Below are 15402 nucleotides of genomic sequence, written 5' to 3' on the forward strand. Positions count from 1 at the left end.
GCAATTAGAGCAAGGACTAGCATTCAAACAATTACCCTAAAGCACCTCTTTGAGTAGACAAAAGTCGTCTTGGCGCTGTGAAAATATAAACCATATTTTATTTACGTCTTTTAAAAGAGTGAGTCAAGGTTTTCCAATTGTCCAGACAGCTGATTGCATTAAAGCACACTCTCACTTTTGACCATTTTTGGTGTTGTGAGTAAGGGGGGGTTGGAAAAAAAAAAAAAATAGCGCAAACACTAATTCAATTTATGATGGTGCGTCTAGATACTGCCAACACTTTTGGCTAGGAGGCTAATACATGTTTGCTTGTGCGATAGACGTCTTTTTACAAACTTTTGCCGTGAACTGAAATGAGTTTATCACTTGTCAAAGACAGCCAGTGAGTTAAAGTTAGGGGTTTTTTAGAGCCCTTTTTAGAGGAATCAGTGGGTGACGGTTAGCATTTAACAAGCGTGAAACGGATGCCCGTTTTGGTGTTCCTCCGGCGGCGCTACAATAGCTCTCATCATGCACTGCTTCGCCTAAACGCTCGGGCGGTCGGCGCCCACTAGGCCGAACCAAGGCGTTTTTTTGTCGTATGTCAATTAAGCAGGACGTCTTAGCGTTCTGGGTATGGCACCATCAGTCAACAAAGTAAAATACAGCCATTGAGAAAGCAAAGAGTAGTTTCAAGAGGATGCCATGCTCTATGGGTCACTTCCTGTAAATTTCTGGCCTATTAGTTTGGAGCCGAAGAATGATTGTAAATGCTTTGGTTTCATTCATTCATTCATTTACACCACCCAGTCAAAATGGATTAGACGTCTAACGCCATCAATGGCAGCCAATGAGATAACATAGACACTATCCATGTTCAAGATTTTGGTAGCAACCTGTTGGTCCCATTTTTTAGACAGTGAAACCTTTTCAAAACGATTTATCGGTTCTTGGCTGGAGAATATCAATAAGACTGGTCTAGAACATTTTGGAAAATATCTGCTTCAGAGTTAAAAATGGCTAAATGGTACTTGCTGTAGTGACATGGATTATATCAAAAGGAAGCTAGCAAGTTTGCGAGCTACATTTTCCACAACGAGTGTCAATGTTAGCTTATTGGCTGCTATTAATGGTGATAGACGTCCAATCCATTTGAAATGGGAGGGTTGACAGCACATGAACAAACCCTTCCACGTCAAATGGATTGGATGTCTATTAGTGATAAACACAGCATAAGAATGAAAATATGTTGTTTTTCTGTTTATTAGTTATATTGTAGAATATCGTAAATTGAGATGATAGTTATCGCGAGCCTTTTATCGCAAATCGTATTATATATTGTGATATATTTTCAATTAGGGCTGCAACAATAAATTAGTATCTCGCAATTAGAGATGTCCCGATCGATCGGCACGTCATTTTCAAAGTATCGGAATCATCAAAAAAATATCGGCCATGCCTTTTTTTAATATATATATATATATATATTCTTTTTTTTTTTTTTACTTGTTTTCTACTTGTATTTAACGTTACAGACATAATATGTTACACTCATCCAGAGTGTTTAGTTTAGGCTTAAGGGAGGATTATCAAATTTATCCCAATAATGGCGGTAATTAATTTTTTTTTTTAAATGTATCACATTAAAATATTTAACGCAATTAATGCATGCGCTACACGACCCACTCACGCATTGTCACGCTCAATCTGCAATGGCGCCGTTTTACCTGTATAGAGAGATAAAAGGCAGCGTAAAATGAGTAGAGTGAATTTTGGCAGCCTTTGGAGCCTCTTTATAATTGGCTGAAGCCTTACAATCCCTCTCCCTATGATTAGAAATATCATGGGAAGCAATGTGGGGAAGCAAGGTAGCAATTGATCTTTTTCTTAACCCCTTATGTTATTTCCCAACGCAGAGAAGATATATCAATTGGTAGCACTACGCACAGTCATGTTTCCACTTCCCATCATGCAGTTGGGCATGGCTACAGTATCATTTACTGAAAGCTCAACAAATACACTAGATGGCAATATTTAGTCACAATATACAAAGTCACAAGTCTTTCTATCCGTGGATCCCTCTCACAGAAAGAATGTTAATAATGTAAATGCCATCTTGAGGATTTATTGTCATAATAAACAAATACAGTACTTATGTACTGTATGTTGAATGTATATATTCGTCCGAGTTTTATTCATTTTTTTCTTATGCATTGCCAAAATGTATATGATCGGGAAAAATGATCAGGAATGATTGGAATTGAATCGGGAGCAAAAAAAAAGCAATCGGATCGGGAAATATCGGGATCGGCAGATACTCGAACTAAAATGATCGGGATCGGATCGGGAGCAAAAAAACATGATCGGAACAACCCTACTCGCAATACTTTGCATCCCCTAAGGTTAGAGAATTGATACATTGTTTGAAAAAGGTGTCGCTGTTCTAAGAAAGAGGAAGCTAGCAAAGATTGCTAGCTAAATTTTCCACAATTTTCCATGTCAGCTCATTAGCTGCCATTGTTAGCGATACTGTCCAATCCATTTGAGTCCAGGAGGGAAAAGAATTAGGCATCGACTAGTGATGAATACAATAGATGGATGAAAATATGTTGTTTTTCTGCTTATTTAGAATATTGTAGGGCTAGATAATTGTTATCGCGAGCCGATATCGTGATATCTCGCAATACTTTGCATCCTCTTAGATTAGAGAATCGATCCATCATTTATAATAGGGGACACTGTTATAAAAGGACATTTAAAGTTAACATTGACACTAGCTAAATTTCCCACAATAGTCCATGTTAGCTCATTAGCTGCCATTGATAGTGATCAGCACCCTATCCATTTGAATCTAACAAGGCTGGCCTTGAATGAAATAGCTTGTTTTTCCTGTTTGTTAGTTCAGTGTTTTTCAACCGGTGTGCCGCGGCACACTAGCGTGCTGTGAGAGATCGTCAGGTGTGCTGCGAGAAATGATCTAATGTCGCATTTCTATTTATAAATATTGTCCGCAGTGACGGACTTGGCAATTTTGGGGCCTAAGGCGAACATATCCAGTGGCCCTCGTCATGGGTCAGGGGTTAAAAAAGTGAGAAGGGTGTGGAGGAAATACGTTCCGGTGCACTAGGGCTTTCCTAAACGACAAATTTTCTCCTGATTAGTCAGCCGACTAGTTTTACGAATAGTCGACTAATCTAATAATTTTCTTTCTTTTTTTTTTTACTAGTTTAGCAATGAAATTTTGTTGACGCTTATTAATTCACAAAACCATTTTGGAACACTTAAATTCTTTATTAAACTACACATAATCATGTAAATAACAATAATTAATCACAAATAAACAATGAGGTTAAATGCTGATAGCATTTACTAGTGCAAAAGAATGGAAAGTAAACAGATTCAGAACACTGACTCTGCCTATCTAACATTATTCAAAACAATTCTTGAAAAAAAAATTCTAGCATTATTATTATAGTATACTACTATATATAATAGTAGTATAATTATTCATTGCCAATCATATTGGTCGTAAAGAGTGTCATTTGAAAGCTATTCTTAGTGTTGAATCTGTATTCTGTAGTATTTACTCAACATATGAGAATATTAATTCTGAACAATGTGGGATTAACTCCAGAAATTGTTATTTAATGACGAGCTTTTTTTTTTTTTTTTTTTTTTTAAGTTTCACCAGAGGTACGGTCGCCAAACCGCTAACCGAAAGCTTTACACTTCGTAAAAAACATTCTTCGTCATTGCTTGTGGCATCACTAATGGATTTAATTTTTTTTTCATTAGCAAATGCTGTTAACCAGCTGTTGAGTGTTATTGTATGACTGATTGCAACTGTTCTGCATTGTTTCACCACAGGGTGTGCTGTGGTGTATTTTATGTTCGGTGTGAAGAAGAAGAAAGTTAAAAGAGGCATTAGCTGTCTGTTCTCAATGTCTCCCTCACTGCACTTTCGCTCTCATGGAGAGCACGTTCGCTCATGTATTCGACATAAACGATAGCCGACATGCAAAGTAGCAAGTGAGCTGTAAAAATAGCGAGGTTAGTGGCGTGAAAAACGCGGGAGAGCTAAGTGAAGCTAAACGGAGCTAAGCTAAGCGGCGCTAAATGAAACTGAGCGACTGATACTCAGTCCGTCGTCGTGGAACAGTCCATTGTAGTACGTGTGTGTTAATAAATGCAGCATTAAAAGGGCTTTCTGTTTTGTTATTTGTGTGTTTGGAATGCTGACATAATTATACATGACGAATAGTTGCTTGTTGGGGCAAGGGCAGCTGGTTGGGGGCCCCATACTGTTTGGGGGCCTAAGGCGATCAGCTACTTCGCCTGAATAGTAGATCCGCCTATGATTGTCCGTAACTGTGCGGGCCCTTGAAGGGGCCATCAGACTGCAGAGTGGTGACGTAGCGGTAAGCAAGCAAGGAGGGAGGGGGAACAGCGTGAGAAGGAAGTTAGCGGTCACATGTTGCGGATGCCGCTGTTATTTTGTTTATTATTTTCCATTGTTGCCACAATAAAGTGGGAAAGTCATCATCGACTCCTCTCCTTTCTAATTCCCCATTCGGGGCTATTACAATTTTTTTTTTTACGTCGTCGGGCGGAGTTGCAGTAGGAAGGAGTTGGTAGAAAGTTCTCGGTCGTGTGCAGATGAGCGCAGTAATGCTAGTGTCGCGTTCAAAAACTGCTCGGATTTCTAGCCATAAACGACGTTGCTGTCCGCGACAATGTGGACCCCAGCATGTCTACTGCACATTATTTGGTTAGACTCGTCATGTGTCGATATACTCGAAAGTGTCCTTTCTATTTTATCCATATGTGACGACCGTCAATCCTCCCCCTGTGTTTTATTCCAACACATTGTCAAGGACAGCAAAATGGCTGACGGCTAGAAATCCGAGCAGTTCTTGAACGCGACACGAGCAGCTCTCCTAAACGTCATCTCCAAACTAAACACCCGTCACTTCAAAACTACTCGATGGACTATTTTGTTCGCCTTCGTGAAAACACACAGAAACAGGCAACTTTTTTGATAAAAACTACAAAGGTAAATGAGAAAGCCCTCAAACCTTGTTGCTAAGTCCAAAAAGTCCCACACCGTGACAGAGACATTAATACTACCTGCCTGCAAAGCCATTGTCTGCGAGATGCTCGGCCCTGATGTGGTTAAAGACATTGCTCAGGTCCCCGTCTGACAATTCTGAGCTTTTTCAAGCCTAACTGCTTTAAAAAAAATAAAAGCAAAGACAGAGCTGTTGAAGAATAAGGATTTTGACTTTGTGTTCATCTAAACAGGCTCAAGTTTCACACCGAGTAAGTATACATACTGTGAAATTATTTTATAATCAAATATACTGTACAGAAAATAATTTTGGAACATTTTTGGTTTGTGGTGTGCCGCGAGATTTTTTCCAATGTAAAAACGTGCCGTGAGTCAAAAAAGGTTGAAAAACACTGTGTTAGTTGTATTGTATTCAACTTACTGCCGGCAATCCGGACCAAACTCTGACACCGGTCGTACAGGGACTGAACAGCCCTTACTAAGGGGCAAGGCCGGCCCAGCCTATACGCAGACTATGCAGCTGCTTAGGGCCCCTGACCGCTAGGGGGCCCCCAATCTGGCAACCTCCTTTTATACATTGTTAATAGAGCATTGTGAATAATGTGGCGCGCATTGCCGTTTATTTATGCAAACATCAATTTTCTTGTGATTAAAATCTGACAACCTGGGGAGTGACGATGAACCTGCTTTGCGATGATTGGTGCTCAAACTTGCTTGGAAAATAGATGCACAAATATGTCGAAAAGAATTTATCCTTCTGGAGCAGAAAAACAAAAGAAGAAGAAAATCGGAGAAGAAAAGAAACAACAGTATCAAGGTAATAGAGCATGTTGTTGATGTTGTTGTTGTTGTGCAAGACACTCCAACTTGAACGTTGTTGTCAGCTGAGCTTGTCAATATGTCGTACTGGGAATTGCCATTGGCCACAGGGCGAATGCCCAGAGTGAATCAAGTAAAGCCGAGCAAGTTGTCACCTGTTGGCAACGGCAAATGTACGGCTTCCGCTGATTGTAGTAAAACAAACTATTGGCATAATATGCATTTGAAATGCTGGGCCAAAAATATGGGCCCCTTGGCATTATTTTGCTTCGGGCCCCCAAATGTTGCCTGGTACACCAGACTCACCACTGTTCCAGCTATTGAGTCTGGCCACCATTCACGCGGATACAATTTCCAGGGCGGAGCAAGCCACGGCAAACAGACAGCGGAGTGGACTAATCAGCGACGGGCAAACGTGACGAGGGAAGGACGAGGGACTTGCACGCGGAAGTAAACATACGAAGAGAGCGGAGTTTATTCAACATGGCTAGCGCGAGACAGACTGTTGTCAATGACTCGTGTCGATGTGTTTTTGGTCATTTAAAACTGATTTTACCGTGGACTGGAACATATTCTCGGTTCTCCCGTTCACCATCTGTGTTGTGGAGACGACTTTCGACGCGCAAGAGTGACGTTGCCCGTTAAGAACACGTCACGCAAATAAACGAATCTGATTTGTCGATTGATTTTGTACCTGCTCGAGAGGCCGTTAATGGGCTGGTTCCCAGACTATACTCTCAGTGTTTGAAAAATACAGGGAGAATAGTTTGGCAGAGCCAGGCAACCCAAATGGCCTGGGCCGGGCCTGCTAAGGGGCTCGGTACCCCGTACTCCCAGAGCATGCCCCCCACAGGACACCCCGAGGCACACGGTCGAACGCCTTCTCCAGATCTACAAAACACATGTAGACTGGTTGGGCGAACTCCCATGCATCCTCGAGCACCCTGCCGAGGGTGTAGAGCTGGTCCACTGTTCCACGGCCGGGACGAAAACCACACTGCTCCTCCTGAATCTGGAATTCGACTTCCCGACGGACCCTCCTCTCTCTCTGGTGCAGGTCACAGCCTAGTGTGAAGCAGTTGGGATGAAGATCAGCACTTCCAAATCCGAAACCATTGTCCTCAGTCGGAAAAGGGTGGAGTGCCCTCTCCGGGTCGGGGATGACATCCTTCCCCAAGTGGAGGAGTTCAAGTATCTTGGGGTCTTATTCGCGAGTGAGGCATAGGCGGATCTACTATTCAAGCGAAGTAGGCGATCGCCTTAGGTCCCCAACCAGTAGGGGGCCCCCAACGAGCAAGGGATTGGGCCACTGGAGCCAGCAGCACCCCCAACTCTTCGTCATGTATAATTATGTCAGCATACCAAACAAATAACAAAAAAGAAAGCCATTTGAATGCTGCATTTATATTATCTCTCCCGCACACACACGCACTACAATTAGCTTCATTCAGCACCGTTTAGCTTCGCTTAGCTCGGTTTAGCATCGCTTAGCTGTTCGTTACCTTCACTTAGCTCTCCCGCATTTTTCACGCCACTAAGCTCCCTATTTTTACAGCTCACTTGCTACTTTGCACGTCGGCTATCGTTTATTTCGAACACATGAGCGAACGTGCTCTCCATGAGATCCAAAGTGCAGTGAGGGAGAAGTTGAAAACAGGACGCTATTGCCTCTTTTAACTTTCTTCTTCTTCACACCGAACATAAAATACACGACAGCACACCCTGTGGCGAAACAATGCAGTACAGTTCCAATCAGTCATACAATAACACTCAACAGCTGGTTAACAGCATTTGCTAACGAAAAAAAAATTAAATCTATTAGTGACACCACAAGCAATGATGAAGAATATATTTTTTGCGGAGTGTAAAGCTTTCGGTTAGCGGTTTAGCGAACGTACCTCCGGTGAACATTTCAAAATAAAAGCATGTCATGTTCGTCATATAAATAACGATTTCTGGAGTTAATCCCACATCCTTCAGAATTAATATTATAATATGTTGAGTAAATACTACAGAATACAGATTCTACACTAAGAATAGCTTTCAAATGACACTCTTTATGACAAATATGATTGGCAATGAATAATTATTATACTACTTTTATATATAGTAGTATACTATAATGATAATGCTAGAATTTTTTTATTAAGAATTGTTTTGAATAATGTTGGAAAGGCAAAGTCAGTGTTCTGAATCTGTTTACTTTCCATTCTTTTGCACTAGTAAATGCTATCAGCATTTAACCTCATTGTTTATTTGTGATTATTTATTGTTATTTACATGATTATTTGTACTTTAATAAAGAATTTAAGTGTTCCAAAATGGTTTTGTGAATTAATAAGTGTGAAAAAAAAAAAAATTGCTAAATTAGTAAAAAAAAGAAAATTATTAGATTAGTCGACTAATCGTAAAACTAGTCGGCTGACTAATCAGGAGGAAATTTGTCGTTCAGGACAGCCCTAGTCTTCCGGAACATAATTCCTCTACACCCTTCTCATCTTTTTAACCCCTGACCCATGAAGAGGGCCCCTGGATATGTTCGCCTCAGGCCCCAAAATTGCCAAGTCCGAGAGTAGAAGGGAACGGGAGATCGACAGGCGGATCGGTGCAGCGTCTGCAGTAATGCGGATTCTGCACCGGTCCGCAGTGGTAAAGAAGGAGGTGGTAAAGAAGGAGCGGTAAAGAAGGAGCTGAGCTGAGGCTCTCGGGATGGATGGACGGACGGACGGACGGACGGACGGACGGAGATAATCATTATCGCGAGCCTTGTATCGCAAAGGGTTAGTATTACATATTATATTATATATTATTGTCATTATTGTATCGTGGCGAAGTACGTATCGACGTCTATTGCTGTCCATGTTAGGAAGCATCTATAACGGATACTCGGAGCTCACCAGGCCGTTGCAGTTGCTGAGCGCCACTTGAGTGGCACCGCTCCGGTTCTGCAAGAATCCCGCATAGTGGCAGTTGTCCACCAGGTTGTGGCGCCACTCCATGCCTCGGCGGCCCCAGTACTCCACCGTAAAGTGCTTGGACACCAGGTGAGGGGTGAGAGTTAAGTTTAAGTGGAAGTCTTTCCCGTAGGCGGAGAGTCTGTAGAAAAGCCGGGACTCGGGCGGCTCCGGGTAGGTGCCCGCCGAAGGGTCGGCCGCCCCACGTCGCCGTCGGCCAGGTCGGTGGTGCTTTACAGTGTAGCTCAGGAACTCTCCATTCTCCTTAACTCGCATAGGAACAGTCAGCTGGTAGTGCTGCAGGTAGGACAGGAACTCCTCTGTTGACGTAACCAAGGCAGGGCAAATTTAGTTGCATTGCACAATTTAACACAAGGTCATTCAAAGTGATTCATATCACATGAAAAAAAAAAACACAAAATTATACCGTGCCCTCCATAATTACTGGCACCCCTGAAAAAGATGTGTTTTTTAGCTTCTAATATATACAGTGCCTTGCAAAAGTATTCGGCCCCCTTGAATCTTGCAACCTTTCGCCACATTTCAGGCTTCAAACATAAAGATATGAAATTTAATTTTTTGGTCAAGAATCAACAAGTGGGACACAATCGTCAAGTGGAACAACATTTATTGGATAATTTAAACTTTTTTAACAAATAAAAAACTGAAAAGTGGGGCGTCCAATATTATTCGGCCCCTTTACTTTCAGTGCAGCAAACTCACTCCAGAAGTTCAGTGAGGATCTCTGAATGATCCAATGTTGTCCTAAATGACCGATGATGATAAATAGAATCCACCTGTGTGTAATCAAGTCTCCGTATAAATGCACCTGCTCTGTGATAGTCTCAGGGTTCTGTTTAAAGTGCAGAGAGCATTATGAAAACCAAGGAACACACCAGGCAGGTCCGAGATACTGTTGTGGAGAAGTTTAAAGCCGGATTTGGATACAAAAAGATTTCACAAGCTTTAAACATCTCAAGGAGCACTGTGCAAGCCATCATATTGAAATGGAAGGAGCATCAGACCACTGCAAATCTACCAAGACCCGGCCGTCCTTCCAAACTTTCTTCTCAAACAAGGAGAAAACTGATCAGAGATGCAGCCAAGAGGCCCATGATCACTCTGGATGAACTGCAGAGATCTAAAGCTGAGGTGGGAGAGTCTGTCCATAGGACAAGAATCAGTCGTACACTGCATAAATCTGGCCTTTATGGAAGAGTGGCAAGAAGAAAGCCATTTCTCAAAGATATCCATAAAAAGTCTGGTTTAAAGTTTGCCACAAGCCACCTGGGAGACACACCAAACATGTGGAAGAAGGTGCTCTGGTCAGATGAAACCAAAATTGAACTTTTTGGCCACAATGCAAAACGATATGTTTGGCGTAAAAGCAACACAGCTCATCACCCTGAACACACCATCCCCACTGTCAAACATGGTGGAGGCAGCATCATGATTTGGGCCTGCTTTTCTTCAGCAGGGACAGGGAAGATGGTTAAAATTGACGGGAAGATGGATGCAGCCAAATACAGGAACATTCTGGAAGAAAACCTGTTGGTATCTGCACAAGACCTGAGACTGGGACGGAGATTTATCCTCCAACAGGACAATGATCCAAAACATAAAGACAAATCTACAATAGAATGGTTAAAAAAATAAACGTATCCAGGTGTTAGAATGGCCAAGTCAAAGTCCAGACCTGAATCCAATCGAGAATCTGTGGAAAGAGCTGAAGACTGCTGTTCACAAACACTCTCCATCCAACCTCACTGAGCTCGAGCTGTTTTGCAAGGAAGAATGGGCAAGAATGTCAGTCTCTCGATGTGCAAAACTGATAGAAACATACCCCAAGCGACTTGCAGCTGTAATTGGAGCAAAAGGTGGCGCTACAAAGTATTAACGCAAGGGGGGCGAGTAATATTGCACGCCCCACTTTTCAGTTTTTTATTTGTTAAAAAAGTTTAAATTATCCAATAAATGTTGTTCCACTTCACGATTGTGTCCCACTTGTTGTTGATTCTTGACAAAAAAATTAAATTTCATATCTTTGTTTGAAGCCTGAAATGTGGCGAAAGGTTGCAAGATTCAAGGGGGCCGAATACTTTTGCAAGGCACTGTATATGTGTATATGTACAGTACATATACATATATATATATGTGTGTCTTGAACGTCAGGTGTATTGTAATGACCCCTGAAAGGGTTCAAATGTTGTTTGAGTATTTTAAAATCACCATTCATTGGCATCCTACCTTGAGAGTTGTGTGAAAGTCGATTGAAGCTCTGAAATTCGGAAGCAGCCATAACCACCAGGCTCAATGTCCAAGTCAGCGTCTTCCACAAAATTTCCATAATTCTGAGAAAGATGTGACATGGGGGAGGGGGGTGGTGGGTTACGGGACTGGGGGGGCGGGATGGTGGAGGAGGAGGAAGGGGAAGAGGGCGCTACAGTTGGACTAAAAACATGCGCTCAGTCCGAGGCCAAACCACAACAACTCCATGGTTTGCGTCCCCTCGCTGGCTTAGAAAAAAAAAAGGTCTGCGCGTATCCAGGATGCTCAGATTACTCCCGCAGGCAGGCGCGTCCACGTCGCGGCGGAGGCCTCACGATTCATGTCCGCAGCTTGGCTAGAACACGGTGATCCATCAGACGTTCAGGTGGAACTCCAGAGAGGAAGCTCTACATCGGAAACTTGTCTCAGCCCATCCATCTGCATTCCTGCCAAGGGAATCAATCAAGGTGTTGAGATGACCGCTCTTGCTTTACCGCGTTGTTGAGCTACCTCTTAATCATCCTCGTGTTAATCCAAAACAGAGGCTCTTTGGGTTCTTGTTTTAAAATGCAAAAGCTGAAGCCATGTGAAGATGGACGAATAAAGAGCAATTGCGCATCTTTAAACAGGAAAAGGATGATATTATAAGGAAATCTAACTCATATTAAGAAACATTTGAAATTAGACGCATCTTTGAGGTTCTTTGCACAAATCGTTGTGGATTCCGATGAACTTCTCTAACACTAACAAACGGCCGCATCATGATCCATGGTGATGAAGAAATGTGCATTTTAATTGGGAAATTGGATGAAATGGACGAAACATCAAAGACACTCAGCTCATGAATGTGCTCAACTTAATCATTACTTAAAAGTTATCAATTTAAAGAAAATATTGTGTCTGGAACAACTGTACTCACTAATACAGAACGGCCGCATCATGAAGACGTTTAAGGAAAATCCAACTAAGATGATGAAGAAATGTGCATTTCTATTGGGAAATTGGATGAAATGGGTGAAACATCAAAGACACTCAACTCATTAATGAATTCAACTTAATCATTACTTAATTGTTCATCAATTTAAGAAAATAGTGCCTGGAGCAACTTTTCTCACTAATACAGTTGCTGTTTCTATACATCAAAGACACATGGCTCTTTCAATGGACCTCAACATTTATCACATAAACAATTTTACTTGGGAAACTCTGCATATATTTCCAATGGGAAATTTGGATGAAAGGGACGAAACACCACAGACACTCAACTCATTAATGAGCTCAACTTAATCATTACTTAAAAGTTGATCAATTCAAAGAAAAGATTGTGTCTGGAAAAACTGTACTCACGAATACAGAATGGTCGCATCATGAAGACGTTTAAGGAAAATCCAGCCAAGATGATAAAGAAATAAGCATTTCCGTTGGGAAATTGGATGAAATTGTGTCTGGAAAAACTGTACTCACGAATACAGAATGGTCGCATCATGAAGACGTTTAAGGAAAATCCAGCCAAGATGATAAAGAAATGTGCATTTCCATTGGGAAATTGGATGAAATTGGCGAAACATCAAAGACACTCAACTCATTAATGAATTCAACTAAATCATTACTTAATTGTTAATTAATTTAAATAACTAATACAGTTGCTGTTTTCATACATAAAAGACAAATGACCCTTTCAATAGACCTCAACATTTTACACATAAACAATTTTACTTGGGAAACTATTTCCAATGGGAAATTTGGATGAAATACGCGGAACACCATAGACACTCAACTCATTAATGAGCTCAACTTAATCATTACTTAAAAGTTTATCAATTAAAAGAAAATATTGTGTCTGGAACAACTGTACTCACTAATACAGAACAGCCACATCATGAACACGTTTAAGGAAAATCCAACCAAGATGATGAATATATGTGCATTTCCGTTGGGAAATTGGATGAAATTGGCGAAACATCAAAGACACTCAACTCATTAATGAGCTCAACTTAATCATTACTTAATTGTTCATCAATTTAAAGAAAATAGTGTGTCTGGAACAACTGCTCCCACTAATACAGTTGCTGTTTTCATACATCAAAGACACATGACCCTTACAATGGACCTCAACATTTATCACATAAAAATTTTTACTTAGGACACTCTGCAAATAAATATATTTTCAAAACAACAAAGACACGTGAGCCTCCAAGCCCCAAAAGTGTTGTGTCAATTGTGTCAAACACATTAAGAGTCTTCAGTCAGTCCAGATGATATTTCCAGTGGGAAATTTGGATGAAATGTGCGAAACATCAAATACACTCAACTCATTAATGAGCTCAAACTTAATCATTACTTAAAATTTTATCAATTTAAACAAAATATTGTGTCTGGAACAACTGTACTCACTAATACAGAACGACCGCATCATGAAGAAATTTAAGAAAAATCCAATCAAGATGATGAAGAAATGTGCATTTCCATTGGGAAATTGAATGAAATGGGTAAAACATCAAAGACATTGAACTCATGAATGAGCTCAACTTAATCATTACTTAAAGTTTCATCAACTTTAATAGATATATTGCATCTAGAACAACTGTACTCACTTAAACAGTTGCTGTTTTTATACGTCAAAGACACATGCCCCCTTCAATTGACCTCAACGTTTATCACATAAACAATTTTACTTGGGAAACTCTGCATATATATTTTCAAAACAACAAAGACACGTGAGCCTCCAAGCCCCGAAAGAGTGTTGTGTCAATCGTGTCAAACACATTTAGAGTCTTCAGTTAGTCCAGATGTGTTTTTGTTCAGCGTTAATTCAGCGAACATTCTGTACTTTCTGGTAGTTGGCAAACGAGACATCAAAGACACTGAAGTCATTCATGAAGTCAACCTCATCATCACTTATGAGTTCATCAAAAGAGAATTTAAAGTTGTAAAACCAATAGTGAAGTACTTTGTATTAATGTGTGTCTTAGAAACCATCAAAGACACAAGCATCCAAAATGAATTTAAATGACACAAACGGATATTTAACTCATTTGCTACTATTTATTCCATGCAATTTTGAGTTTTTAACATTCCAAAAGTGAATTTCGTGCTCACTCCAAAATGATTTGTGCAGGTGTACCTTTAAGAGCGCATTTCACTACTCAACAACAGCAAGCACCTGTTAGATCAAGAAAGTAGAGCTCTATTTACCATTCTGGTTGTCAGCTCCTGTCCAAGTGTGCAGGATGTGTCCTCAAAAAACCGACGTCCACCCCGCGAAGCACCGGCCCGGTGCGTGGTCCTGCGCTCATCTCCTGGCGGGCTCCTCGTTCATCCTCTCGGCTGCGCATGGAAGCAACCAAGTCGCTCGAACGATCCAAATTAAAAACAACAACAACAACAATGTACTTCCTCCAGCGGGGATCTCTATTTCCAAGCCGTTATAATCTTGACTCAGGCTGGCTTAAAAAGTGAGTTGAGGTAGCAAGAGGAGGGAGAGAGGAGAGGAGGGGGGGCACGCTTGCAATGCATGCATGCAAAACCAAGCGAGAGCGACTTTCGTCTTTGGAGGAGGGAGGATTCTACTCATCGCACTCACCGGGGTATGTCCCACTTGTCCAGCCCCCCCCCCCGGTGACGTCACTGCAGCTGTGCCTGTCGAATCATCTGCGCGCATGTCCATCAGATCCAAAACTTCAGGATGACACTCGAGGTGTTGTCATGGTGACCACTTTAATAGTCACTTTTTTAGGACTAGAATTATTTCATAGAAAGATTCCTCTAATGTTCCATGGTGACTCCAAAAGACGTGGTGAGTTCGTCAAGTGATGTATGGCAGCCAACGTTTTCAAAACACCGACTGCTTCACTTTTAGGATTGCGTGGCAAACAGCGACATCGTGAGGCTGAATGAAGGACCTGCTTTCTGTCAATTATACAGTGAGTGGCGCCTCCAGAAATTTTTCATAGGGGTGGCCAGTTGGGGCTACTTAAAATCTTGGGGTGGCACACCAAAACTAAAAGCCATGATTTCAGGTTTTCATTATATTATTGCAGTAAAAAGGTCAGGGGAAAACTATCAGAAAGACTTAAGGACACGGCTACTGATATACTTTGGTGTATTGTGTAATATTTGATGTTACTAATGATTTAATGTGCATAGTCCATAGCTGTCCAGTCAACATTTTGAGTTCCACAACAATTCTGTTTTGTTATGTATATATTAGGCATAAGGTGTACATTTAACTAGGACTGTCAAACGATTAAATTTTTTAATGGAGTTAATCACAGCTTTAAAATTAATCGTAATTAATCGCAATTCAAACCATCT

General features: G+C 41.1%; 1 protein-coding gene across 2 annotated transcripts in view; it reads right to left on the bottom strand.

Annotated features, from left to right (window-relative positions):
• adamts6 (ADAM metallopeptidase with thrombospondin type 1 motif, 6) overlaps positions 1-14645 on the bottom strand; it is a 128644-nt gene extending 113999 nt beyond the window's left edge. For both annotated transcript variants that reach the window (XM_057818501.1, XM_057818500.1), the window contains exons 1-3: positions 14284-14645; positions 11068-11534; positions 8764-9140 (exon numbers count right to left, since the gene is read on the bottom strand). In XM_057818501.1, the coding sequence (XP_057674484.1) occupies positions 8764-9140; positions 11068-11167 (477 nt within the window). In that variant the 5' untranslated portion in view covers positions 11168-11534; positions 14284-14645. The remainder of the gene's footprint in view (positions 1-8763; positions 9141-11067; positions 11535-14283) is intronic.
• Positions 14646-15402: the final 757 nt, after the last annotated feature.

The sequence above is a fragment of the Corythoichthys intestinalis genome, chromosome 17 (genome assembly GCF_030265065.1).
Source record: "Corythoichthys intestinalis isolate RoL2023-P3 chromosome 17, ASM3026506v1, whole genome shotgun sequence".
NCBI classification, from domain to species: Eukaryota; Metazoa; Chordata; class Actinopteri; order Syngnathiformes; family Syngnathidae; genus Corythoichthys; species Corythoichthys intestinalis.